The sequence below is a fragment of the Agelaius phoeniceus genome, chromosome 15, assembly GCF_051311805.1.
Source record: "Agelaius phoeniceus isolate bAgePho1 chromosome 15, bAgePho1.hap1, whole genome shotgun sequence".
Lineage (NCBI taxonomy): Eukaryota > Metazoa > Chordata > Aves > Passeriformes > Icteridae > Agelaius > Agelaius phoeniceus.
In genome coordinates this window covers 18,029,918-18,057,280 of record NC_135279.1, presented here as the reverse complement: position 1 = coordinate 18,057,280, position 27,363 = coordinate 18,029,918, and the positions used below count along the sequence as shown (strand labels likewise).

Sequence of the window (27,363 nt, the reverse complement as noted above, 5' to 3'; positions counted from 1 at the left end):
CCCTGCTCAGCATGCAATGCAGGCTGGGAGGGGGGAAGGACAGGCAGCTCCCAAGCTTTATCTCATCTGGGCTAGGAGGGCATGACTGCAGCTCATCAACTCCTCTGACCCTCAGAAACAGGAGAGGACTGCACGCATCAGCAGCAAGAACCAATATCACTATAGATCTGAAGGCAGCAGATTTAAATATGTAATAGTAACACTGGAGGCACAGGAGATAAGGCATCAGAGATCCCAGTCAGCCAATTTAAATACTTCTAGAAACTATTTATGTTCAGATACTCAGTTCTGAATAGTCTTAAGGGAGAGCTTCCCCAAAGCCCTGTTCTTGGAAAGGTCTGCACTAAGCTTGCACCAAGCGTGTGCCAGAAGAGCTGTGAAGGATCTGTGAGCACTTCCACACTTCAGCTTGCTGTGCCAGCCACTCCCAACAGCTGCAGAACACACTGGGAACCCTCCAGTGTTCTGCTGGTCACAGCTCCCCAGACAGAGCAGCACGCAGTGGAAGTTTGCTCACCAGGCACTGGGGACACGAGCTGGCTCAATTCACATGGGTTCACTATAGGAAGCTACTTCAGCTGCTCCCCATAAGAAAATGCTGGCTTCAGATAAAGGAAACTAAAGTCTTGTGCACCTCTGTGAGGGCAGTAAGGCACATACAAGTGCACATTTCAGTTCTGTGAGGAGATGTCATTCCATATAGGCATTATGTGGTGTGGCTACTGTGGGAAAACAGTGCCTGTGTTTGGAGAACTTGTAAAATCCCCTCACGCTGCCTTAATTCTTGGGATGCTGGGAAAGCAGCCATGACACACAGAATGTACAGCAGCACTTCCCTGGGCAGTGGAGTGAAACCAGATGTGCACATCCAGAGAAATAACATTTGGGATGACTGAACAGACTGAGTGGGTGGGCAACTGGAGGACCCTCTGAGAGGAACATGGTTAATGAAGAACTGCCAACCACATGAAAGCTTCTGCTACAGGGAATTTCTGGTCATTGCTCCATGGTGCAGGGAGTGAAAGTCTTCATCTGCACCCTCCTGCCAGGAGAGATCCTAACTGGATACACTGAGCAGGGAGGACAGCAGGTATGACACCACTGTGTCTATGGCCTCTTATGAGCACCAGAGAGTCAGGGCTGAAGAATCCCACAGTTTATTTGTGTATTTATGGTTCCAAACCAACACCAAGACATCCAAAAGCCACTATTGCATTTTCTACAGATGCCCTCAAAAATCTTCTCTGCCTCTGAACTCAGGTTTCCCCAGTAAAAGGCAGAACAGTCTCTGAGTTCACACCCACAGCTTCTCACTCTCCTAAAAGCTCACCAGAGCAACAGCAGTGAGGAGCTCACAAATGCTGCACAACCAACAAAATCTGGACATACAAGGGAAAGACCTAGCATTTGCCACAGCAGGAGTCATTTGGCAGCTCAAGTGGTGCACAAATGGCTTGAATGAAAAAAAGGCATTTAGTGAGAAAAGTACAAACAGAACATAGTCCAAGATGTAGAGGTGTAGCCAAGACTTGACCATGCCAGAATACATTCTCTGGTGCAAAGATGCACAGTGAAAAAAACGCAATTCATCTGCAGTAACAGCTGGAACATTAACTATACATTGGAAGTGTTAAGGATAATCTACTAGGAGCAGGGTTTTTTTTACCATTGGATAATGTACACTGTGTTCAGCTCCTTGGCTAACAATTGCATTTTAATCCTTGTGAATGTTATTGCAGAGTAAGTGGGTTTATCTTAATCCCATAAACCAAGGAGTTTCTGTTCCCTCTGAATACACAATTCTCCTGCAGGACAAGTGGGGCAGGAAAAAGCAGAAGGAACATCCACATTTGTTACGAATGTAGGGATCTCTCCTGATGCATTAGGCCATGAAAATCCAACCCTTTGTTCTTCTCATGCTTTCCTCAAAGGGAAAAAGGAAAATCCCTCTTGACCATGGCAGAGGGAAGGCACAAATAAATGAACTTGTGTCACCAGGGTAGGTGAAGAGTTAATAATTCATTCATGATCAAATTAAGAGGGTCTGATAAGCAACGACCCCGAGGTCCCCTTCCAGGGCTGCTCTCCAGCCCCTCTGTGTTCAAAAGCAGGAGTGCTGTGGGGCAAAGGGAACCCAAGGAGCCAAGGCAGGGCCCCAACCCAGGGCAGCTGAAGGGGGAATTCTGCCCTGCTCAGAAGAGAGAGCTGCAATCTGTGCCATGCACCACGAGAACTTGGTCCCTCCTGCTCCAAAGCCTCCCCTCTCCTTGGCCAGCTTCATTTTTAAGAAATGCTTTTTGGAAAGAGCCTGTGGAATAGAGATTTCAAAGGCTGGCTGAAAAAATGTCGAGGCATCTAATGCTGACCAGATTCTCCCCATACATGCACATAAAATTTCTCCAGCATCATAATTAGAGCCGTACTAAACAAACCCATTTCCCTCAGAAATTATACCCTGAAATCTTCATAAACAACCAAGTCCCAATGCTGGCAGGGACTTAGGGCAAGAACTGACTTCTTTCCCTTTTCAAATTGTCCCAAGGCTTTAAAATTTATGTTCCAGTCCTAAAACCTGAACTTTTCCAGAAATCAGAAGAACACAGAGTGTTTATCTGATGGCCTGGCACCACATCTTTGTAAAGTCTTCGAATAAACCACATTTTTATTTTCATCTTAATTAGGTGGATCCGAGTCTCCATGGAAATGAACTGAGGGCACTCACCATGTGCTTCAAGATAAGGAGAACATTTAGGAAATAAAGTCTCCTCAACTCATCACCAGAAACAGATACTTGTGCTAATCCTGAGGGGACAACACAATAGTTGGCCAAGCTTCACAAATAATATGGAAACATTCCAGGGACTTGTGGTTCTGGAGTGGGCAGGATTAAAGCTCCCAGCCTGGCTCTGTGCCCGAGGACAGGGCCCCATGGGAATGGCGACCCCACACCAGCCAGGGCTCTCCACAAACAGAGGCTCACACCAAGTCTGGTTTTCTAGGATAAAACCTCAAATCAAAAAAGGTTTTCCCTTTAAAAAAAGCTCCTAAAGAACCCTGGCAGTTCAACATGTGACTTGGAGATGTTTGGAGGGACTGGGCCACCTCTTGTGAAATGAAACCTAATTAAATATTTGGTTTCACAGTGGAGGTGGGGAATAACCATCTCTTTCCAAGAAATTCGTTTCTGATCTCTAAATGTCCTCTTATTTTCAAATCAAATGACTTTAGAAGTGACATTGTGTTCCTAAAATGTGTTTGGCATGAAGTAAACAGACACTGGCACCACCACATCTCTGGAGAGGCAAGGGAAGCTCCCTCTGCCAGACCCCTGCCTGTGTTACCTTCAGCTCCCACCACTCTGTGGTTGCATGAACTTTTGACCCACAATGCAAGTAGAGCCCAAGGGAAAGAATTCAAATTTTCTGTTTATCATTCCTCATTTTTCTGTCCAATTGTTAATTCAGGTTTGAGATTATTTTTCAAATTCTGACAGTCAGAGAGTACATTCTGCTTTGAGCTTATCTCTGCCCACAACCCAATTTAGCACCAGCTGCAGTAAATTCCTAACTCTCACCCTTGGAAACAATCTAGCAGGATTTGGTCAATCTTTGTGGTAAAATACCAAATGACAACATTTTTGTGCTACATGAAATATATTTAACTGTATTAAAAAATCCCATCCTTTGGATTTGTTTTTAACAACAGGTATATAATTCTATAAATGCTAATATGGCTCCCTAAACTCTGACCCTCTGACAGAAACAGGAAGATCTTTAAGATCCAGGCAAATATTTGAAGAAAAAACATTTTGGTATTCAGAGACAAAAAATTCTTCATGACATCTAAGATGAAAGTCTTATTCAAGAGCTTCTACACATTGCTGTGAAACATGGAAGAATGGAGAAATACAAAACTGTGGAAGAGCAACAAAAACAGGAAGAGGAGGAAAAAGTTAATCTTAAAGCTAGGTTTGGTTGTTATTGGTACTCACTCTCTACATTTTAAACAGTGTTGAAAGCTTCTTTTCACAGCCCTTTAGGGAAGCAATTTGTGAAAAGTACTTTAAAGGGTGATTTATTTGAAAAATTCTAATAGACTTTTGGAAGTGGAATAATTATTGGGCCCTTGACTATTAGCACAAACACCAACCCCACTCCAGGTCAGAGACCTGGCAAACAGGAATATTTCAGAGGGCTTGAGGGAATAGGCAAGCAGGGGAAAATCTGCTGTGGCAGAAACACTCATTGCTACAATACATTTTTAAATCCTACTCTTTTCCCACTCGCAGCTATTCAAATACTGGCAATTTTTTCTATTTATTATTGGTATTGGGGATGAGAAAAGCACAAAGGGTTTGGGTTTTTTCCTACTTGCTTCACCCTAGCAAGAAGTATTTAATTCAGGAGCTTTGTTTCTGTGCACTGGAAAGCAAATCCACAGCAACTAAAGAACCAAAACACTAAAGAGTAGATTGGGATAATTCAAAAGCCCTCAGAACACCTTCAAGAAGTCCTTCCATCTCTAATAACAACAGTGCCTACACAAATGTTCCACTTATACAAATGAGTTTCAGAAGAATAACATTAAAAGTGTGAGTTACAGTAATGCCAAACTGTTTTAGTGTTCTAGGCAAACATTTTCATGCTGCTTTTTGCCCATTTTCTTTTCAGAACTAGGCCAGAATTGTGCAGAAAGCAAGAAAATACCACAATAAAAGCTCTTAATCCCACAGGCCTCTTATCATTGTAGCATCACTCTCATTCCTTACAGGGAAATACATCTCCCCTCCTGTAACTAAGTGATCATTCAGCTCACAGGTAAATATCAAGTTTGGTCATATTTTGCCTAAGGTGTATTTCATGCTGAGTTCCTTAAATGTCTATAAATAATGTAGCAAGGTTTATAAAAAGATATTTGGAAAATACATTATGGCTTCCAGCAGAACCACTTTACAGCTGGGTTCAGAGTTGAGGATAATTTTGTTTCCTGAGTGCCAAGAAGCACAAATTGTCATTTGCCGTTCCACACAGTGATTCCATTAGTTCACATCTGTCTTCAACATCAAAACACATTTCCTCGCTAATGAATTTCAGACCAATAATTTCCCATCCTGAAATAAATCCATGACAGTCTGTGGAGTAACTTCAGAGCTTTGTGGTGAGTACAGCAAACAGAGCAAGACACATTTTCTCCTGCTGGCAGAACAGCTGGGATGATCCTGATTTATCAGAAATATTTCAAAACCACCAAGGCAAGCCCAGCTCTGTAAATCTCAAAACAAGATAAGCAAAATTTTATATTTGAAGCTGCTTTACTGCTGATGGCCCTGTGGGTTCATCACCATAGCACTGATGAATCTCCCCAGCAAACCACTGCAGAGAGGAAAAATCCCCTATGAGGACCAAAGCTGTATTTGCAACAGTCAGCCACTGCTTTAGAAGTGTTAAGTTACATTTTAAATAATTGCTGTTTAAGGCATCAATGTCAGATCACCTTCTAAGTGAGTGTATCACCAATATACTGAACATTCAGCAATACAGGGAATTTTCTTGGAGTAGTGTGTCCTAAACCTGCTATTTTATTAAAATCCATAGTCTCACAAGAGTTCCAAAACTCTTTAAATGCAAAAAAGGCAGTGTTAATACCTAAACCAATGCACCTGCTGTGGGTTATTTTTCACATCATCCCAAGAGCAGCAGTGACACAGATTCATTGCTCCAACATTCACCACCTCTGAAACCCCAAAATCAGCACCATTATCTGTCCTGCAGACAGGATAGATCAGAACACCTACCTCTATATCCTGGATTATCTTTGGGTATAAGGACCTGTAAAACGAATTTGGGGGCCCATCTGTTGGTCTGTTTTTAAACAGGTACTGATCCCTAGAAAGAAGGAGAAACAGTTTTCAATGTACCACAAAGAATCCAAACTTCACCAGAATGCAAAGCCTGCCCAGAATAAAACCCTCAGCACATATTCTCAGAAATACCTGGGAGAACTTTTAGTATCACTTTTACAACTCTTGTGACTTCGCAATTTGACAAATATTTAGAATGTCCAAGGTTAAAAAGATAAAAAGTGCTTTCCAGTTCTGATTTCCTGCTCCACAAGGTTTCATCCTTGTGCCATCCCCTTACTCTGTACATGCCTTTGCTCAGGCACACCACTAGAGAGCACAGGGAAACAGGTTTCTGAAGCAGAACAGCTCTCCAGAAACTTGGGAAGGACAGGAAAACAAGGGTTATCCCCTTTGAGAGGCTTCTGCAGCCCAAGCTGCTATTTTATACTTTAAGAAAAAAACCAAACAAACAAACAAAAAAAACCCAACAAAAACCCCCCCAAAAACAAACAAACAAAACAAAACAAAACAAAACCACACCAAAAACAAAAAAACAAAAAACAAAAACAAAACCCAAAAAACACCCCACCAAAACCAAACCAAACAGAAGAAGTCCAATTGGGAATACTTCACTTGAGAAAAAGCCCTGCAAATGTGCTGGCACTGTTTTTTGTGAGCTGATGAAACTGATAGTTCTCCTCGCAATATAGAAATTCCAAATTTGCACAGACTCAAGCAAGAAAAAATGGTGTCAGACATGGGAGCACAAAAGGACAGGGACAAAGGCAGAGCAGAAAGGGGAGCTGACAGCTTTGGCCTCCAGCCCCAGCAGAGATCAGGAGCTCAGCAATACCCATTTTCTGTAACCTTCCTTTTGGGCAGAGCTCATGGGAGGATGTGTGCAGGAGGCTGTGCAGCAGCAGGGGAGCTCAGGTGTTACTGTCATATTTTATGAAAAATCCCTTCACCAGGATTTTTCTCCTGAGAAGCCTCAGAAATGAAATGTGAACAATAATTATCTGATTGTTTGGAATGCGGTTTGGAGGTTGCTTACCAACAGGTGCATCTTTGATTGGTTCCATGTGAATTGTTTTAACTTAATGACCAATCCCAGTCCAGCTGTGTTGGGCTCTCTGAGTCTGTCACAGGTTTTTATTATCATTCTTTTTTAGCCTTCTGATGTCTCCTTTCTCTTTCTTTAGTATAGTTTTAGTATATAATTTTCTTTTAATATAACAGAATAGAATATCATAAAATAATAAATCAGCCTTCTAAGAACTTGGAGTCAATTCTCATCTCTCACCTGGTCCTGGGACCCACAACACCTCAACAATTACCAACCAGAGCGAGGCACTCACCAGCCCCTCCTCTCGGAGAGCCCCTTCCAGAGCGGGTCCGTGCGTACCATCCTCTCAATGAGCTTCTTCCACAGCATCCCCTCCGAGATCACTCTCTGCCACTCCTTACACACCAGCTCTGCTGCACACAGGGATCTGGCATCGAGATAGGAAAGGATGTTTTCTGCTATGTGATCTAAGCCTTGCTCTACAAAGAAACGAAGAGCAGTCAGTGAGTGCACAGAAACAACCAAATCAGCTTTGCAAGACACTGAGAATCCAGAGCTTGGGGCATGGCAGCAATGTGAGAACACTGCCATTGGTAGGGGCACCAGCTACAGGTGAGTGCACACAGAGGCACCAAAATATCTCCAAGGTTTGGTCTTTCCTGCCTGTTGGACCATTCTTCTGCCCTGCAGGGAGAATCAGCACAATGGTGCAGCAAAAGCAGCGTGGACAGGCCCAGGGAGGGGATTCTCCCCTGCACTCTTGATCTCCTGAAATCCCACCTGGAGCAGGGATCACAGCTCTGGTGTCCCCAGCACAAGGACATGGAACCGTTGGAGCACGTCCAGAGGAGGCCTTGGAGCTGCTAGAGGGACTTAGAGCAGCTCCCCCTGGAACCAGGCTGGGAGAGCTGAGAATGTTTAGCCTGGAGAAGGGAAAGTTGTGTGGAGACCTCAGAGCCCCTGCCAGTGTCAGAAAGGGCTACAGGAAAGTTCACCAGGAACTGCAGGGCCAGGACAGGGGGAATGGCTTCCCTGCCAGAGGGCAGGGTTTGATGGGATACTGGAGGGAAATTCTTCCCTGTGGAAAAGTCACTGCTAAGTCTGTTCCTTATTTCAAAGACCTGCAATTTTGCTTTCCACAAAATTTCCTTGAACCTGAGATGTTGAATAACTCAATTTTCATGAGTAACATACACCCCTTGGCCAAGCATGAAAAAAATCTTTCAAACCAGGAGATGATGACCTTTTTAATTTTCCACTTTATCTCATGACAGCCCACTTTGGGCTTCAAATAGTCCTGACAAATCAAAGGAACTACTGTTATTTTTTTAGAGCATGAAGAAAGTATATTCATACAGTCCTCCACTGCACACTGAATTTCACATGGCCTTCATAAAAATGAACAGCAGCAGAAAGCAGAAACTAATACATGTGAGTCTTACTCATTTATTGATTTATTCTACATAATTTTGGTAACTATAACATATGTCTAGTGGCCCTGTCCTTTGTGTCTGTGCTTTGGACCTGATCCTATTACGTTAATTAGGGTAAATATTTCAGTTGAGATCTCTTTTGGATGCAGCAATTTAAACCTGTGAACTTCTGCTAGCAGTAAAAATCTCAAGACTAGATTTGATGTCAGACAACATGCAGGACTAAGTTTAAGACACATTAAGGCCTGAAATAGCTGTATGTCCCTATTTTAGATTAAAAGACAGGGATTTGTTTTAGAAAATTTCTGAAATAGGTACTAAAACCTTTCCATTTTCTGAAGTAAAATGAATTTGACATCTATTGGTAGACTTTTCAAAGGAAAATATGACACCCATCCCTTATGACTCTACAGAGTCTTTACAGTTTAACAGAAAATGGTGAAAAAGAGCTGTTGTTGATTAGAGGGAGCAGCTGAAGGTTTGGTTGAATTTCAATAATAAATTCAAACAATTAAAATTCACAGGGATTTCAAAGGTCTGTGTATAAATATCACTTTGTGTGAAAATGAAATCCAAATGTGGGATTGTCAACTCTCTAAATGTGATCAACATTAGATACAAAACAGTCACTTAGATCAGGAAACACGCCAGTTACCACTCTGTCACTGAAAACAATTCCATCTAACTCTTCTTCCATTTTTCCTACAGTCTCACAGGTGTAAAATTGGTCAGGACAGAGAGCAAAAACTACTCCTATTTACAACAAAAGAATTTGACTTCAAGACAAGCAAAGCCATCTTTTAAAAAGGCATCATTGAATATCCTGAATTGGAAGGGACCCACAAGGATCATCAACTCCAACTCCTGGCCCTGCACGGAATGACCCCAAAAATCCCTCCATGTGCCTGAGAGTGGTACTCCAGCTCTCCTTTAATGTGACTGCAGCCCAACACAGGATTGATTTCAACCAGCTGGGATTAAGTTCCTGGGTAAATTCAGACAGATGTTCTTCGCACGCCACAGCACCTTCAAGGAAGGCTGAACATGGGAACAATTCCCAGTATTTACATTGGGGACAAGCAACAGAAGTTGTAAAGATGTATTTTGGTATATACAAATGTGGTGTAAACAAGTGTCACCTTACAAAGCTCCCAACATTTTCTTAGGCAGAAATATATAAAATGAAAGATCTGTATAATTCTCTATCAGCCCTGAGGTATAAAAGCAAACAAAACAGAATTTTAATTGAAGATCAAACTTGCACATGAAGGGTCTGGAGAGTCAGTCCTAGGAGGAGCAGCTGATTTGCAGTTTTAGGATTTAGCTTTTAGGCTTTGCATGGCCTCTTCCACCCTCAGTGTTCAGAACTGTCCTGGCATTCCTGGGATAACCCCACAGACTGCTCACACACTGCAGGGTGAAGCTGTGCCAGTGGGCTGCCAGGGGCACACAGAACACACTGACCACCTACCCAGGCTGATTTCCCACTCTGCAAACAATGTCCACACTTATCCCTTTCCAAGAATCATATGAATCACTGCCCCTAGCAGCAAGAATCCAGAGATACAATTTCTTCCAAAAACTTATTGAAAAAACCACGCCTTTACCAGATTACAACCTAGAGATTCTGTATATCCACTATTGCTGCTCTGCGTTTTTGTGAAAAAATTCACTGAGCAAGTGTAAAAACAGATTTCATATCTGAACATATCAACACAGGCTGACACTTGTGGGTGTCAGAAGAGGTTGTGAGTAACTGAAAGGAGGAGTCAGGGCTGGGCAACACAATAAAAATCCACAAGTGCTTTTGCTCTCAGGTCAGCAACAAGAGTAGACAAACTAGATGCACTCATCTAAGCAGAAACTCAGAACAACACTAAAATGTAAGAATTCCTAAACTAAAATGCCTCTGCAGTAGCAGTTTCTGTATGAAAAAAAGAGTTCAGACCAAAGCTTGCAGATACACAACTTTTGTGACAACTCAGTTCCAGTTCCAGCACAAATCCTTTGGGCTACACCAGTCCGACTATTTTAACGTGGAACAACACTGGCATCCAGTGGCCAACCCAATTAATCACAGAAGGGATTCAGCACCCTGCTGCCCCTCTCTGCAGCAGGAAGCAGCACTGGCTCTCTAAGGGACAATGGGAATGCAGAGATGTCCCCAAGGGGCTGCACAGCCCAGAGCAGTCCCTGCTCTGTGCCCTGCATTTACCTGGCAGCGCAGTGATGAAGTCCCGCTGTAACATGGGCTTCAGGTAGGAGTTAATATGTCCATGCTGATAGTGACACATCCGGGAAATGAGGTGTTCCACAAATTCCACTTGATCTGATTCAGACCACTGGTCAAAATATTTTATACACAAGTCTTTTTCCTTTTCGTAATTTCCTTCTGATGGTCTTTTTCTTGAGACAATCACAGATGAAGTTCCATTACTTATCTGGGGTTGGAAAAAGAACATTATTTATATGTTAGTGTATATTTAAATATCGAGATTTATATATAAGCTATAGGAACAGCTTAATAAAATCTCTCTCAAGGAAGAACATGTAAGAAGATGCAAAGAAATAATCAAAACTAAATTTTAAAACACATTCTTCAAGAAATGAGTTACATCAGATGAATTTCAAAGACTTTTTAAAGTCTTTCATAGCCTTTGCTCCCAAAATTCCTACTTACACTGAAAATCTTGAATTCCTCCCTTACACCTCTTACCACTTAAACCCCACGGATGTAGTTGTTTTTAGAACTACCTTTCCCAGCTCAAAGCAGTGGTTTCTAGGCACATTGCAGTTTGTCTCCACAAATGTTCTGCTCAGATTCTGGCGGTTAAAATAAGAATTCAAGACCCTCATGTCAGTGTTGCACTGGTTGTCCTCAAATAAAAACTGAGAATCAAGGGCTTGGTTTGTTTTTGCTCCTGTCAATGTTTGGGACATGCACATGAACACCTCATTAAAATCCCAGGAGCTTCAGCTCCACATCAGGATGGCCCAGAACACCCCAGCAGGAGCCACTGCTAATTACTGAGCACAGCTCAGAGTGATGCCAGCTCCTCTGAGCCCCTCAGGAGCCAAGGGGCTGCTGGGGAGCAATTGGCAGCTCCAAAATATTCCCAAACTTCTTCAAAGCAAACAGGTTATGAGTCCTTGCCATGTTGAACTTCTCATTCTAAACAACACAGTCGCATGCTCAGAAATATAAATTAACTTTATTCCCAAGGATGCTTTGACAGAGCATTGTCCTTCCAAGGTCAGCACAAACCACAGACTCTGAGCAAAAACGATAATTTCTTGAGGATTATCCACTGGCATCATCCTTCACTTGAAGGCTGAGCTAATTTTAGGAGGATACAGCCAATGACATTCAAGGATGATTATGCAGACCCAAGATTTGGCCATTTCTCAAAAGCAGGAACATATAAAATCCTGGCACCTCTCCTTCTACATCCATGTTAGTCCTACCTGCCACAAGGTATTTTTCTTTGGAGACTCATCTTCATTCTGATCCTCCATTACTGACGTGTTCTGGAAAAAAAGAACAAATATTACTTCAGCTTTTTACTCTGTGACAATTTCTTGCTCTACAAGCATTACGAAAAAGCAAATCAATTGAATAAATAAAATTCATTTTCCCAGTGAATGGAATTCTCAAAGACTTCTGGCCACAAAACCTGAGTATTATAAATAAATTCCCCTTTTAACTGACATGTTTATCAATTCCATTTACTGTAAAGATAACTCCCCAACCCCGCTTCAATTTCCTTTGACAGGTTTTCATGCAGCCTTTCAACGCTTTTCTCACTGGGAAATAAATTCACTTTCATCCTACTCAAGCCAAAGCAATTAAACCTGTCAATGTATTCAACCAGCACTTTCTGCCAAAGTTAAATTGCATACAGCTAGGCAAAAAAAAAAAAAATAAAATCACTATACACTACTTACATGCAACAGAATATGCTTTTTTCCCAGGTCTAGGAATAGTGATCATTCTCTGCAGAACATCTCTGCAATTCACTGCCCAGGCTGTGTCTACAACCCTTGGCAATCACCCCTGCCTTTATTGCATGCTCTCCCCACATCAGAATTGATCCTTACTATTGCTTTCCTCCCTTTCCTTCACCAATAAAAGATGGAAGCATTTCTACAAACCTGCAGCTGCAAATGTTTCTCTGAGCTCACCTGTCTCCCAAAGTAGTTGTGTTTTTTCTGCCCGTTGTTGATGAGCTGCTCCCTTTTGCTGTCCATGGCACACCCACCACCTCCTCCTCCCTGCCCCCAAGTCCCTCGTTCCCAGGCAGTTCCAGCTCCCCCAGCCCTGCCTCCCCATCCCCATGGGACTGGCAGAGGGTTACCAGGACAAACTGAGTGTCCTCAAACACCTGTAATTATTTCAGCCTTCTTCCCTTCTGTCTCAACAGGAACAAGGAGCTCAGGTAAAACATACAATGAAGTAAGTCAAATAATTCCCTTACTCCTACCATCTTGGATTATGGATAACTCCTTAGAAACTACATCCACCCCCACTCAAAACACAATTCCATCTCAAAAGCATTCATCTCCTCCTCTTTCCTCCATAAGGATGTGCTGCACAAACTGAGAGAATCTGGCAAATGAGCAGTGTCCTGCCTACAGCAACGCTCCCTCCCCTGCCCAGCTGCCTTGGCTCAAGCCTACCCTGAGCCCTCTCTGAAGGTGTGGAAAACACGTGGCACATGGGCTTTGGATGACAGGATAAAAACTGTGCCCACAGGTGATGGAAAGACTCAACTGCCTGGTCATGACACACGTGGCAGTGACATGTAAAAGCCCAGGAGGTGGCTGGAGGGGAATCCAGGAAGGAATAAAGGCAGGAGATGTTTGGGGTGCCTCTACAAAAACATGGATTTTAGTGTTTCTGGACATCCACAGAACAGACAGCCACACCTTTCATGGTTTTTGAAGCCACAGTCTCTGCAGGGCCATCCCAGTTATTTACAAGTCCTAACCAGCCCCTCTCACTGGGTTGAGAGGGTGCAAGGGTTGCTCCTCCCCAGGAGGGAACACACAGCAGCCCCTCACTGACTGGGACCCTGCCAGCCCACACCAGTTACACCATTCTGGAAAGCAAACATGCCACCAGGGAACTATGGAGGGTGTCTTTGATTTTATTTTATTTCAATATGAATATGTAAAAACACTCATTAATGTGATTATATGTTGTTAACTGTGCATCCAATTAGTGTGTCCTTAAACGAGTAAGGAACATCTCATGTCCTTTGGCAGCTGAAGGCTAAATAAACCCATGGATCCTGGGAGCTACAAACAAGAACACTGAGAATATCAAACAGGTGGCTTGGGTTAGCAAATTCAGCAGAAATCCCGTATTTTATCCATCTATGCCCTAACTTTCCTTCGGCAGGCTATGGTAGGTCTCCGCCATTGCATTTCTCCCTTTATCAGAAAATATCTGAGATCTTTGCCAGCTTTCCCAGGGATGGAGACTAAGAACTGCCTCCTAAACATGATGTCATTCTGTGAACATCCAAGAGAACTACAGCACAGCAGCACTGTGACACAGACTGCAGGGACACAAATGTCACCAAAACCATCAGATTTCCACACCAGCAGATTGTAAAGTGAGTTTCCCTCTGTGCTGTGCCCCTACTCAATTCCACTGTGGCTCCACTGCTGCCCAGGGAAAGACCTGGGCAGCAGGCTGTGGGGAGAGGCTACAGCCTTGGAATCTCACAGGACCACAGAATCATTAAGGCTGGAAAGACCACATTGAGTGCCACCTCCAGGTGTTCGCTGGACACCTCCAGGGATGGGGACTCCAAATGCACTGCTGCCCAGAGACACTCTCATGTCCTGTCACCATCTGAGCCATGACTGTGGGGGCAGATAACACAGCTTGATTTTTAGGCTGGAAATGAACATGGTAATCAGGTATTTCACCAGGAAGTTGACAGCTGCATTCATTTAATGGCATCTACTACTACATCTACTCTTTTCCCACCCTGACTCATTCCACACTTTCTTACTGTATTTTAGAGCTTTAAATCCTTCATCCTTTCCCTTTCTGCTCCCAAATACATATTTTGTTTTCCCTATTATATCGTCTCTTTCTAATAAACTCGCTCTGCTTCTCTCTTAAAGCACTTCATTTTGGGGTCATTCCCCCCATCACACACATCCCAATTCAGACTCCAATCTCTCTCTCCAACACTTAAGCCTACTAATTGGAGACCAGGAGGTGATGGGTGGATCCTGCCCTGTTGGCTGGAAGAAGCAATTAGACAGCTCTGATCTGTCCTGTCCATTCCCAGCACTTGGCAGAAGAAGGATTTCAGAATTCCTGACAGATGGTGTCACCAGTCCTGGCTCCTAGGCTCCAGCCCTTGTGCAAGAACACTGATAGGCATCTCCAAGTGCAGCTCTTCCCTCCCCTCAGCAGCACCTCTGCTCACCCCACCCATCTCCACATACAGCCGGTTTCCCAGGTGGCTTTGAAGTGGCATCACCACGGAATTCACCCCAATTCCCCCAGCTCTGCTGCTGAACAACTCCAAGGCCTAATGGAAGCACTGACATCTCATCCCAGTATCCCAGCAAGGCTGAACTGCCCCTGTAGACATTCTCCAGGCATGATTCTGACCCCCACAAGAGCCTTGCAGCTTCTCACAGGGCAAGAGCTTCTAAATATTGTCAATTCATCTTGTTTATAGGTTCATTTCTTCCAGGAATTCTTGTGAAGTTGCTCATGGCTCTTGCAAAAGTAGAATGATTATTTCCAACCAGCTGTCATTCCTTAATTAGTCAGCCTGGAGTAAGTGCTCTCCATCCCTACTGGGAACAGCAGCAACAGCCAAGAGATAACAATGGGTCCAAGCTGGGATGTTTTGTTGCTGCCTCACAGTTGTTGAAACCCAACTGAATTGAGTTACACTGAGCAAAGCCCCAGCCTCTATTTCCACTGACGGTAACCAGAAATGGCAGTAAAATTCACACATTGCTCCACAAGCTGGGCAAGTTTAAAAGCTCATTTCCTGGAGATTTGTATCCCACATTCCTTGCTTAGTCCCACAGAAACTTCAGGCTTTCCTTAGTCTTTCTGCTCCACAATACCTCAAGTTTATGGGATTTCTATGGGGTGCAGAAAACTGTGCCAAAACCAGGTTCACAAGTTACTTGGAGAGAAAGAGGTTCTGACAAGCCTGATTACATCAAGCTAATTCCTTTTGGAGATCACGAAAAGCTTCCGAAATATAAAGAACCATGAACGATCCCCAAAGGCAAAGATATTGTAGGTATTCTAAAACTCCATAAATCACAGTTTCAATTCAGATCCTTGGATACCAGCAGCAACTGATGTCTCAAGTACAGCAGTTCCACAGATCTGAGGTTGTGAGGGGCAAAAGCACTCCGTGTTTTCCTGCAGGTGAGTGGCACTGCAAGGCTCCCCTCCCTCAGAAGGAGCAGGAAAAGCTGCACCTTTTCCAGCAGAAATCCATCAAACCTGGGGAGGCTGCTCCAGATTTCCAGCAGGCTGCTCTTAGCCTGGGTTGCACTGGGCTCCAGGAGTTGGGAGTGCCTTGAGTCACTTAATTGCCTGGGCAGGAGAACAGCCAGGTGCAGCTTTGTTCTGCAGCCACTGTGAGCTCCAGTATCGGGAGAGCAATTATGGAAGTGATAGCAGGAAATCCTGGGAACTGGGGCAGGACACACGAGTTTCAGCACTGAGCAAGGCTCACAACACTGCTAAGTTTCTCTGATGATAATAAAGCTTTCCCTAACAAAGAAAGGATTCACAGGATACAGAGGATGGATGGACAAAACAAGACAACAGCTGGGCTGCCCTGAAAAAAAGAGAGTCTTATATTTGAGCTTTAATCAAAGGGAAAGGAAGTAAGAACTTCTGTGTCTCACTGCCCTTGAAACTACACCAGTAATTCCCATCTCAGTTAAAGACCCAGCTAAGTCTTCAACAGTCTAACTTTTCACAAGATTCCCACTCTCTGGAAAAAAACACCAGGAAATTTCAGTTAAAGTTACAAAATAAGCAAAACCAATTAAAACAATTCAGCTAAACAGGTTCTGATGTCCTTTAACAAACCACATCTGACTTTGAAGAAGCTGAAGAACCAACACAAAATAACAAATACATACTTGGATACCTCAAACTCTGCAGGTGGAGTACACAGCACTGGAGCTTCAATGCCCTGCTGAACCCAGCTCTGCCACACAGGGACTGCCGGAGGTCCCAGCACGCATCTCCCAGGGCAAGTGAGGAATCTGCCATCCTCTGGGACAGCTGGAGCCAGCAGCAAGGGAGGAAGCTGGGCTGCCATCTGCACCAGCTAAAAGTGATGAGCACATGCCCCTTATGGCTTCCTGCTTTTAATAGAGCCAGAAACTGCCAAACGCTTCAGAGCATTTCCAAATGGAATGAGCATCTCCATGGGGAGAAATGGGCAGCATTTGCTAACCCAGGAACCTGCTAAACAATGTTTATTAACAAGATCTTCATATTTGATCAGGGATAAAAGGGGATTTTCCTCTTCTAACTATGGAGAGGCTCTTAGTAAAAATGTTCTGGAGCACAAATACGAAATTAAGTTGGAGAACCCCTAACCTAGACTGTACAACAAGGGAATGAGTCTCTCTCACAGCAACGACCAAATCTCTCCCTTCTCACCCTCCTCAAGATCTGTCTGTGAAGAAATGCAAAAATCCTGATGTCCCCAAGTTCCATTGGCCTCCTTGGCCCCCAGGGACAGTTGGTTGTCCACCAAACATGAAGGTTTACACTGCTGACCATAGCCAGGTCTATATTTGATATCTGTATTAGTAATTGCTTGTTTCAGCTTAAAGTAAACTATTTATGTAAGCACTGGGGATCTGCACGAATTAGGCTGAACATGCTTCAATTCTTACCTAGCTTGCTGCTCTCCCAGTTGCCAGGTTTAATTTTAGTGCAGCTATTGCTGGAAGTTCAGACAAAAATATACTTAAAATACTTAAAGAGTCTACCAAGAGCCAACAGCTGAAGGCAAAATTAGAAAAAAACCCTCGTAACTGAAAATAGGGCATCAATTTTTATTTGGCCTTTGACTAACCACCAAAAAGTTAAAAGGAAGACATGCTGAATTCAGCACCACAGTTCCCCAGTTTGTGTTTCAAGCTGCTACAAACTAAAGTTTGACGACAAGTTACAGATGGTAAGTTTTTAGAAGATACCTAATGCACTTCCATACCCTGGTTTGACACCTCTCAAGGGTTTGCTTTGCAGGAGGTTTTGGCCAGAGCAACAAGTTTCCCAAAACTAGAATTGCTTGCTCTTACCTCTGCTCAAAGAAGGAAAACCTCAAGCCATTCCTCACCTACATGTTCCAGAACAGTAATTTCTGCAGGTTCCAAAGACCACAAGCAGTCACTAAGCAGATCATGCTGCTTAATCACCAATACTTTGATGACTGGCAATTAGTACCACTATGTTAACTTTCTTTTGAGAGTATCAGTCCTCACCCTAAACTCATTACAAATTAACTCGCTGATCTTGTGTGTGTGTGTGTGTATATATATATATATTTATAAAACACATAAAACTGTGTATCTCTGAGTATTCAGTATATCTGACTTCACAGGAAACTAATAAACTCATGTAAATAATCTCTCTCCATGTTCCTAGTCAGTTCTCCCTTCAGCTCCTGGAAGGCCAGAATTAGATCTCCTTGGAGCCTTCCCTTCTCCAGGCTGAACAATCCCAATTTCCTCAGCCTTTCCTCATGGGAGAAGTGCTCCATCCCCCCTCTGATCACCCTGGTGGCCCTCAGAAGTCAGGTCAGTGGGGGCAGTACCCAGAGTCACAGCACATTACTTGTTTTGAAACTGAAATTACACATGAAAATGCTCAGCAGCTCAGGATTACTTTTCTGATCCAGTTCCATGAAACACTCAGCAAAGACTCCACCTGCACCAGTGAGCCTTTGGTGATGGCACATCCTTTTACAGGCAGCTGTGTGCCCAAACTGCAGCCTGAGCCTGCCTGGCAGGGCAGGATTTAATCCTTATCCCAGCCTGTGAAGGGCCACAGACGATGGAGAACTGTAGCAAGAAAATCACTCTGGGGCTTTTCCAACTTCTGAAATAACGTATTACACGTTCTCAGAAAGATTTACATCAAAAATATTCACCGACTGACTTAGTTAGTTCAGTGTAGGTTGTCATAAGAAACAAAACAATTGCACTTCTGTCCAAGTTCAGAGCTATTTTCCAGCATGCCTCCATTTCCACACAGCAGGCTGATGTCACCAGAAAAACAATGTAATTACTGCAATCCCAAGAGACATCCAGTGGGGGCTTGATTTGGTTTGGTTGGGTTTTAAATATGCAGTAACTGGTTAGGTCTTAAGGACAACCTTACCTCAACAGGTACTGCAGGATCACATGAACAACACCTTCCTTGCAAGAACTGTTTCAAAGACACCCTAAACTCTCATTTAATGTTCGGAGTGTCTGGAGTAAAGAGTCAGTAACCCAAACCTGCCTGTACCCATCCTATAAAACCACATTTTATTTACAAGGACAATGAGCAGGGAATTGTGTAATTGTAGCAATTTGATGACTCATCCCTGCACCACTCCAGCACCAAAGCACGGCCTGCAAAACTGCACATGGTGCAAACCCTCGTGCTGGATGGAAACCAGAGCCCAAACACAGAAAAACCACTGTCTGTCCACCTGCCCCTCAGACAGAGAGTACCACTGAGGCAGGAGAAATGGCAAAAACAGTTGGCACTTCAGCCAGGGCTGGGGATTAAGGTGCCCACAAGCTCAGCTTGTGCTGCCAGGGGGAAATTTTCAATCAATAATAATAATCATCATCATCATCATCTCCCAGCTTGCACAAGAGCAGCCAGCAATAAGAGGAGCCATCAAGGTTCTCTGCAAAGCCTCACCTGAGGCTCACCTAGAGGAAAACTGGATTCATTTTCCCACCCCTGCCCAGCCCAGGAGCTTTAATTCCACCTTCAGCTTAGAGTGGTGTTTGTTTTCCAGGTGTCTCAGTTCATTCCTTTCACTGTCCAGTCCCTCAGCTTTCCTTGGCAGACACTGATGTGTGCAGGAATCCCAATCCATTCCTGGCAGAGCAGCAAATCTCAATACTCAAATGTGTATCAAAGCAGTCACCAAGCTTATCACTGATATCACTGATAACACTTGCAGTCACTTGCCTAAAACATCCCACAATTAACTTTCACTGCCCTACGGGCCAAATACTTCAAAAGACAAATCCTTTCTGCCTGTGAATAACTTTTCCTTAAAAGTAAAATGTTTAAACTAGAAACATGGCCCTGGCAAAGGGGCTGTAGGAAGGTACATAGATGTCAGGAGGAAGGTATTGATTTGCTTTTTCAATTGATATTTTTAAATAAAGAAGTTACCACAAGTTCTCAGCGACAATTATTAGCAGTAGTTTGGCATTAATGGTTCATCTATTACATAAACTTATCTATTCACATAAACTTATTTAGGCAGAATCTGCACTTTCAATCTTAATCCATCCCAAAGCAGAACCGTTTTTCCTCTGTACTTTTAAAACTCAGGGCAAACTTCAAACCATGTCCCTTATACAGCAAACTCACTGAAAGTTCTGAAGGAAAAGCAGAGCTTAAGTTTTCAAAGCTTTGACTACACCATGTTACACACTTGTTCAGAACATCTGCACCTGTAACTGTATCAAAAGCCACTCTAAATAACTGGATTTCGTTAGACAGTTAGGAGGATTAGGTATGTCAAGCTTTTGGGATTTTTTTATATATATAATGAAAACATTAAGTCATATTTACTACCTTAGAAACTGTCTCAATGTCTAGTAAAAAAGTGATTTAGGTTTTATTTCCTGTATTAAAAAAGCATCCAAAAAAGAAAACTTGAAGGGAAAATACTGGCTTAAGATTATCATCACTTTTCTTCCTTTTAGAGCAGATGCAAAGAGACCTCTTCAGATCCACTCATCTCATCATTTACAGGACTTGTAAAAGGAAAACAAACTATTTAAAGTTGCATTTGACTGCTGACTGCTCAGATTAGCACATCTGACTGAGGGTTGAGCACAGAACAGCAGCTGAATTCCAGGGCTCCAGGAGCAGCCAAGACACTCCAGAGGCAGCTGATGCATCCCTGCAACACCAACTGCTCCATCAGCACTGCTGTTCACAGCCCAGAACCTGCCCATCCCCTCCTACAAACTCTGCCATTCCCATGGAGCATCCATCCCAAAACCCAGGGCCTCTATGGACACCTCCACACCATGGCAAGGCAAAATCAAATTCCAAAAGCTCCAGAAGTTGGACGTTTTTCTCTATGGGCCACATTCTTGGGTAAACAAGGCAGAAGACAGCACTCTGCCCCACAGAATTGATAAAGATTAACAGTATTCCATATTCAAGGTAGGATAAGTAACATCTGGGAAGCAAATTTCAACCTAAGCTAGCAATTAGATCAGTTCAAATTCATCAAAAATAAATTAGCCTCTGTTAAGATTAACTACACATTTGCAACTCGGCTGCCTGGTGCAAAGTTAAAATACTTCAAAGATTATTCCTGGTTTCCCAGAGGGAATTTAGATTCAGATCTCTCCTGCTGTTTCCATATCAAACTAAAGGGAGTTACCTCAAATTGTCAGCCCAAAGCACAACCCTCAGCACGAGGGGTTTGAAGAGCTGTGAGAGGGAGGGGACACTCAAAGGCCTCAGACACTGCAAAACTTTAAGCAGGTTTTGAACAGGCTTCTACACAAACTTTTACACTGAAAATTACACAAAGGTTACTCAAAGCCACTGGACAGTCTGAAATACTAAACCTGCAGTAAACCTCGACTATTCATCTTTTGCAAAATAGATGGTATTTGCACACAAAAGAAATACAGAAAAAAGCAGCCACCACAATGAAAATTCAACACAACTGCAGCCAAGAACCAGTGAGCTACCCCAAGGAAGAATCCTGTCCTGTTGGAAGTTCATTTGTTTCCTCCAGAGATGTAGAGCAGTGTATTCCAGACTTGGCAGCCCACAGAAATGGATCAATCTTCACAACTCCTCAGGAAATTCTAATCACTCACTAATTGCCTGAAACACAAGCTTTCATTTATGCACAAGTTCAGTGTGGGTTTGGAACTGCTGATATCCAAGCAACCCAGAACGTGGAGAAAATCTTATATCCATGAGGGCTGCAGCCTAACTGCAGCTAAATGAAAAGGCCTTCAGTAATCCAAATTGTAAAAAAATACTCAAATACTTTTTAAATATATCCACCCAGCCTTGCCTGGGGATAGTCAGACACTGCACTTGAGTGCTGATTTTATCTGGCTTTTTAAAGGCATGTGCAATTGCATAATTTAGATTTCACATGATTTATATAATGGATGGTAAATGTTCCTGACCTGGAAGGTCAGCACCCCTTCCCTCTCTACAACTTCAAGATCCAGTAGATGAATACAAAAGCACCTCACTGTGGGACTCAAGAGAAGAGGATTTGAGAACAGCAGGAACAGTTGCCCCAGGTCTCAGGTTCCTGGGTCGGGAAGATTATTTTCAATCCACACCACATCATCAGTGCCTGGTGTCACAGCACAGCTTCTTGTGTGAGAGAGGTGGCAGAGCTGTGGCACAGGGCAAACCAAAGCCAGGACCAGCTGACACCTTGTGCACCCCAAGAACAGCCCTGTGCCCATGGCAGTGTCAGCAGAATCCCTTCCCCAGGGCCTGGCCAGGATGGCAGAGGAAGGAAAGCTGCAGGCCCTCGCTTCTGAACCCAGGGACAGCCCCAGGAGTCCCAGCTCTGCTTCCTGGGGCAGACCCACAGTCTGAAGGGTCTTTGGGAAGGGTAACTCAGCAAGGCTGAAAGAGGATTTCACAGATACTTCAGGACAACGCAAATCAGTTACAGCATTGCTCTTCGAGGGCAACAGCTTTACCTCAAACTTCTCAGGAATCCCAAAATCCACTTGGGAACAGTGGAAGACCATCCTGCACCACAAAGCCAAATCTTTCTGCAGTGAGGCTTTGCAAACAGGACCATTTTGCCACAGAAATATTACACAGAGGAGTAAAAAGCTCACTTTATAGTTCCTTCTTTCTCTGCTGTAGCACTTCCTCCAGGCCTGCCAGATGGGGATTGGTACAATTTGCTCAATCCCCTGCTGTGTCTACAGCCAGCTGTGCTACCCTTGACTCTGATGCCTCCCTTGTATTGTATTGATGCCTCCCTATGTATTTGGATTCTCCTGCCATAAGAAACCAACCACCTATGTAAAGACTCTTAAATGTGAGTCTTAAAGGCCCACAGAACATCTCATCAGATGCAAATCACAGAGGCTCAGGGAAAGCTGGGAATGGGCAGTGTGCTAAGCACCCAGGAGTCTGTCACTTGGAGAGGATAAGTGTCCTTCTGATGGAGACTCAGAGTGGCACCATCAGTATCAGCAAAACCATCAACACTGGTACTCACAGCTGCTGAATTCTCCTGAGCAAGGGACCCACCCTCCTGCCAGGGGGGTCTGATGAGGAGTCTGCAGTGCAAAGACACTGCACAAATGCCATATTTCAGCCTTTGTAGGAAATCTTTGATTATACATTTCTGCTTCCTAGAAAATTCCTCTGTGGGAAACAGACAAGACCTGCAAGGAAGAGGACTGTCACACACACACCCAGAACAGACTGCCTTGCATCTCCTCCTCTCCTTGGGCAGATTTCCCTCCTTCATCCCTCCCAGCACGAGCATGGCACTGCCAGAAGGCAGGCAGGGAGCAAGACACGTTTCCTAACACATTTCTTTTCACCTTAACAGGATCAGAGAAAGAAAAAATCCTCTCTTCCACACGAGGCTGAGAAAGCATCAACACAAGGCTGTGGCTAACAGCATCCCTTCTGCAGACACTTCAGCAGAGCCATCAGCAATAACAGCTCCTGCCCACCACTTGTGAAATCTCTCAGGCTTAGTGGGACTGTGTTGTGCTTTCTGAGGGACACAATTAATGTCTGACATTGCACTCGCTGTTGTAGCTCTGAGCAACGGGCACTGGATTTGCCAAGACACGATCCAGTACCTTGTGGTGATCCATGAATTCACCATGGAGAACCTGCCTCCACAGGGACATATCCTGTCCAGTGTGGAGTGGACAGACTGGGATCTCTGAATGGAACAGGAGAGAAACACCACCAAAAAAAGGCAGGCCAGCAAGTCACCCAAAGGAGTAAGGACTGGATCTCTAAGCTCCCATCACTTTTGCTGTGTTCAGAAGTCCCTTCTGCACTGATGTATCTCAGAGGGACTCATTTCACCACTTCCACCTCATCTGGCTCATGAAGATCAGTGATTAAGTCAACTACTGACTTCTGAATACTGGCAGCTTCTGAAGAGAAGACCACAATGAGAGAACTCCCCACCAAGAGGAGCAGGCTCCTGAAAGGGGTCACTCTTCTGTTCGAGCACACTTGGCAGCTTGGGGATGAAGTGTATGACCTTTAGTGCTCTCCAAAAACCACTGAAAACAACAAAGTCCAAAAAAAGCACTCGTGTGTATCAGATTGTTTGTAGCAGCAAAACTCTTTCCCCACAAGCAGAAAGGTCAGTGCTTGGCAGCACCCAAATGGTGCCAGCCAGGGGAGGCCACCACAGGTGATCCCAACCTGCCATGAGGTTTCACAGGCTGCTCCCCCCTCTTGCTGATCACAGGGAATACAGCTGGAATCCTCACCCCCTCTTGCTGATCACAGGGAATACAGCTGGAATCCTCACCCCTCTCTTGCTGATCACAGGGAATACAGCTGGAATCCTCACCCCCCTCTTGCTGATCACAGGGAATACAGCTGGAATCCTCACCCCTCTCTTGCTGATCACAGGGAACACAGCTGGAATCCTCACCCCCTCTTGCTGATCACAAGGAATACAGCTGGAATCCTCACCCCTCTCTTGCTGATCACAGGGAATACAGCTGGAATCCTCACCCCTCTCTTGCTGATCACAAGGAATACAGCTGGAATCCTCACCCCCTCTTGCTGATCACAGGGAATACAGCTGGAATCCTCACCCCCTCTTGCTGATCACAGGGAATACAGCTGGAATCCTCATCCCCTCTTGCTGATCACAAGGAATACAGCTGGAATCCTCACCCCTCTCTTGCTGATCACAGGGAATACAGCTGGAATCCTCACCCCTCTCTTGCTGATCACAAGGAATACAGCTGGAATCCTCACCCCTCTCTTGCTGATCACAGGGAATACAGCTGGAATCCTCACCCCCTCTTGCTGATCACAGGGAATACAGCTGGAATCCTCAGCAGGAGCCACAGCCAGCTCCAAATGACAGATGCACGTCATGTCCCAGGCAAATCAGGAACCAAAACTCACAGATATTTACTTCATTTTGCTGGTTCTCACACATCAAGGACACATTTCTGCTCCTCAGCTGAGGAAAGCAAAGCTCTGGCTCAGAGCTCAGTCCTGGGACCCACTCCAGTAAATAACAACTCACTTCCATTTCCAAACAAACACTAGGAACTGACCCAAGAGAGAAGGTCCCTTCTTGCCCCTAAGAATGAACAGGCTCAGTTAAAAACTAAAGTCATAAAGCCCAAAGCACTCAGATACATGAAGGACACCAGAGAAGTGCTTATGAGAACCCTTCCCTTTGGAGAATAAATCACACTTGGAAAAAGTAATCCCTGCACTTCACATTTCCCCATCCTCCAGGGCAGAGGTATCTGGATCCAGCACCAAGCCATGGCTGGCCACAGCACCTGGAAGCACCACAAGAAGCTGCTGTGACTGGAAGGGATGCCCAGACTGCATCCAGAATGCTCATCCCAGTTTAGGCTCTCCAAAGGAAACAGGCTGGGATATGGTGGAGATGACAAGGCTGGCCAAGCACTGAAGCACCAGGGGGAATAAAATGCAATGCTACCCTTTGCAAATGCCTGCAGGATGTGCAACTGCCACCAAACTGAGCTGTTGGATCAGGCCTCAAAATCTGTAACACCCACACTGAGAACTAAAAAAGAAAAGTTATTACAAGAAACTGCTGAAAACAAACCCCAAACTGGTGTTACTTTTCACTGAGAGGAGACTCCAGCCAGAAGGAACCACACTGGAAAGCACCACTGCTGATTACCAGAGGGAAAACTGGTCATTTTTACCTCAGATGAAGGAACTGGGGAATCCAGGCCATCCCCCTGCCACACTGCCCCCCAGACCCATCATGGGTAGTTTTAATTGCTTCTACACTGCTGGCCTTGGTTTGAAAGCTCTGTGTCTCTGAAAAGTCTGTTTAAACACAGGGAACAAGCAGAAATATTTCAGATATTGGACAGAACATTCTGTTCCTTTAAAGAAAAGGAATCAAATATGTATTTCTTTTTAATGGAGCTGTTGGACTGTTTCCAAAAAGAAATGGTAACAGTTCCACTGTTTTGAGGCAAAATACCAGAAAACATGTCAAAAAGGTATTTGTAAATTACTTCAGACCCAACAGAAGCAGCAAAGCAGTTGTCTGGTTATGACAACCCATTTCAACAGCTACAGAGAATAACATTTCCAAAGGGATGCAAGCTCCAGAGCAACAGGCCACTCATCATCTCCCATTTGTGATTTCATGCTCTGGAGGAGAAGGTTTGAGCAGAGCCCATCTCCAGCACTCTGTGGTTTTAAGAAAACTGCATCATGTCTGTGCCTCAATTTGTACTGGAAAAAGAGGATGAAGTAGTTTTCAAGTTCAATTCTTAGCTTTCAACTACAAGTTTTTCCAACTACACTTTCTGTTGTTGTGCTTCCCTCTGGTATCAGAATAGAAACAGAAGCTCAAAATTAGTAAAGAAAAACAAACAGAAGCTTAAGCAAGTTAATACTAAATTGTAACATTCATAAATAAAAAAATAAACTTCCCTCTGAAAACTTCTGTGTTTAAACTGAAAGAACAGAAACTTATGTCACATCCCCAGCCCAGAGCACTGAGTGCCACCTCTGGGGATGGGGACTCCATGAAAAGGAAAATGCAGGTCCAGGAGCACCTCTGGAGCTGGACACCCCACTGGGCAGAAGGCAAGGATAAAGGACAGGAAAGGCAGAGGTGCTGCCCCAAGCCTCCGAGTACTTGGGAGAATGGGCTTGGAGGAGTCTGAAAATGCCACTGCATGAACTTTACAATCTGGCCTGGGGAGGAACAAGCTGAGATCTCCCACTGGCAGCTTGAGAAGTGAGACATTTCTTGTTCCTGCAGTGAATGAATTCTGTTAAAGCTTCCAGGCCACACAGGCCATGTCTGAACACAGAGGCAAAGAGGAGCAGGGCACTGCATGCAATTAAGCTGAAAACTTAAAGCATAGATGGAAGGGTGTAACAAAGAACCTTTTCTAAGAACCCCAAAGACCTTGGGAGGGTGTAAATAAGCCAAACGAAACCTAAGTGGAGTTTTAAAAGAGATAAAATTATTTTTTAAAAAACAGAAGCAGAAGAAAGGCGTAACTGAAGACAGGGAAGAAACTTGGTGGGGCAGTATTTGTTTACTGGGTTAATTTCATTTATATCTCTCTAATAATTCATTTCCCAAGACTTATTTCATCATCTCCTACATTATGCAATAATTCAAAGTGATGCCTGGGCTCTTATCTTCTGTTGCTTAATGAGCAGTGCTCACATCACACTGGAGATGTTTACTCACAGAGCCCAGAACCCTGCCTGTCTCTGCCTGGCAGCCCTGCTGGAGCCACTTCCCAAATCAGCACCACAAAACACTCTCAAAATCCTGCTGTGCTCCAAGGATGGAGCCATGGAAGGTGCTGTACCCATAGGTTTGCATCACACACCTGCTAACAAGTTTCTCTAACAAGAACCAGTTTCTCTAAAGACCTAAACAAGAATTTTGGTTTTAATCTTGCAGAGAAATCCATATCAAAGCAAATGAAAACAGGAGCTACTTGATACCAGTTTGTTCATGTACAAAAACATCATTAAAGGTAACTAAGCAGTTAAAAATAAGGCCTTG

General features: G+C 44.0%; 1 protein-coding gene across 4 annotated transcripts in view; it reads right to left on the bottom strand.

The window, feature by feature from the left end:
* FBXW11 (F-box and WD repeat domain containing 11) overlaps positions 1-27,363 on the bottom strand; it is a 57,810-nt gene that overhangs the window by 12,310 nt on the left and 18,137 nt on the right. For all 4 annotated transcript variants that reach the window (XM_054642726.2, XM_077186284.1, XM_054642727.2 and 1 more), the window contains 4 exons: positions 11,807-11,869; positions 10,557-10,782; positions 7,201-7,387; positions 5,795-5,885 (listed from right to left, as the gene is read on the bottom strand). In XM_054642726.2, the coding sequence (XP_054498701.1) occupies positions 5,795-5,885; positions 7,201-7,387; positions 10,557-10,782; positions 11,807-11,869 (567 nt within the window). The remainder of the gene's footprint in view (positions 1-5,794; positions 5,886-7,200; positions 7,388-10,556; positions 10,783-11,806; positions 11,870-27,363) is intronic.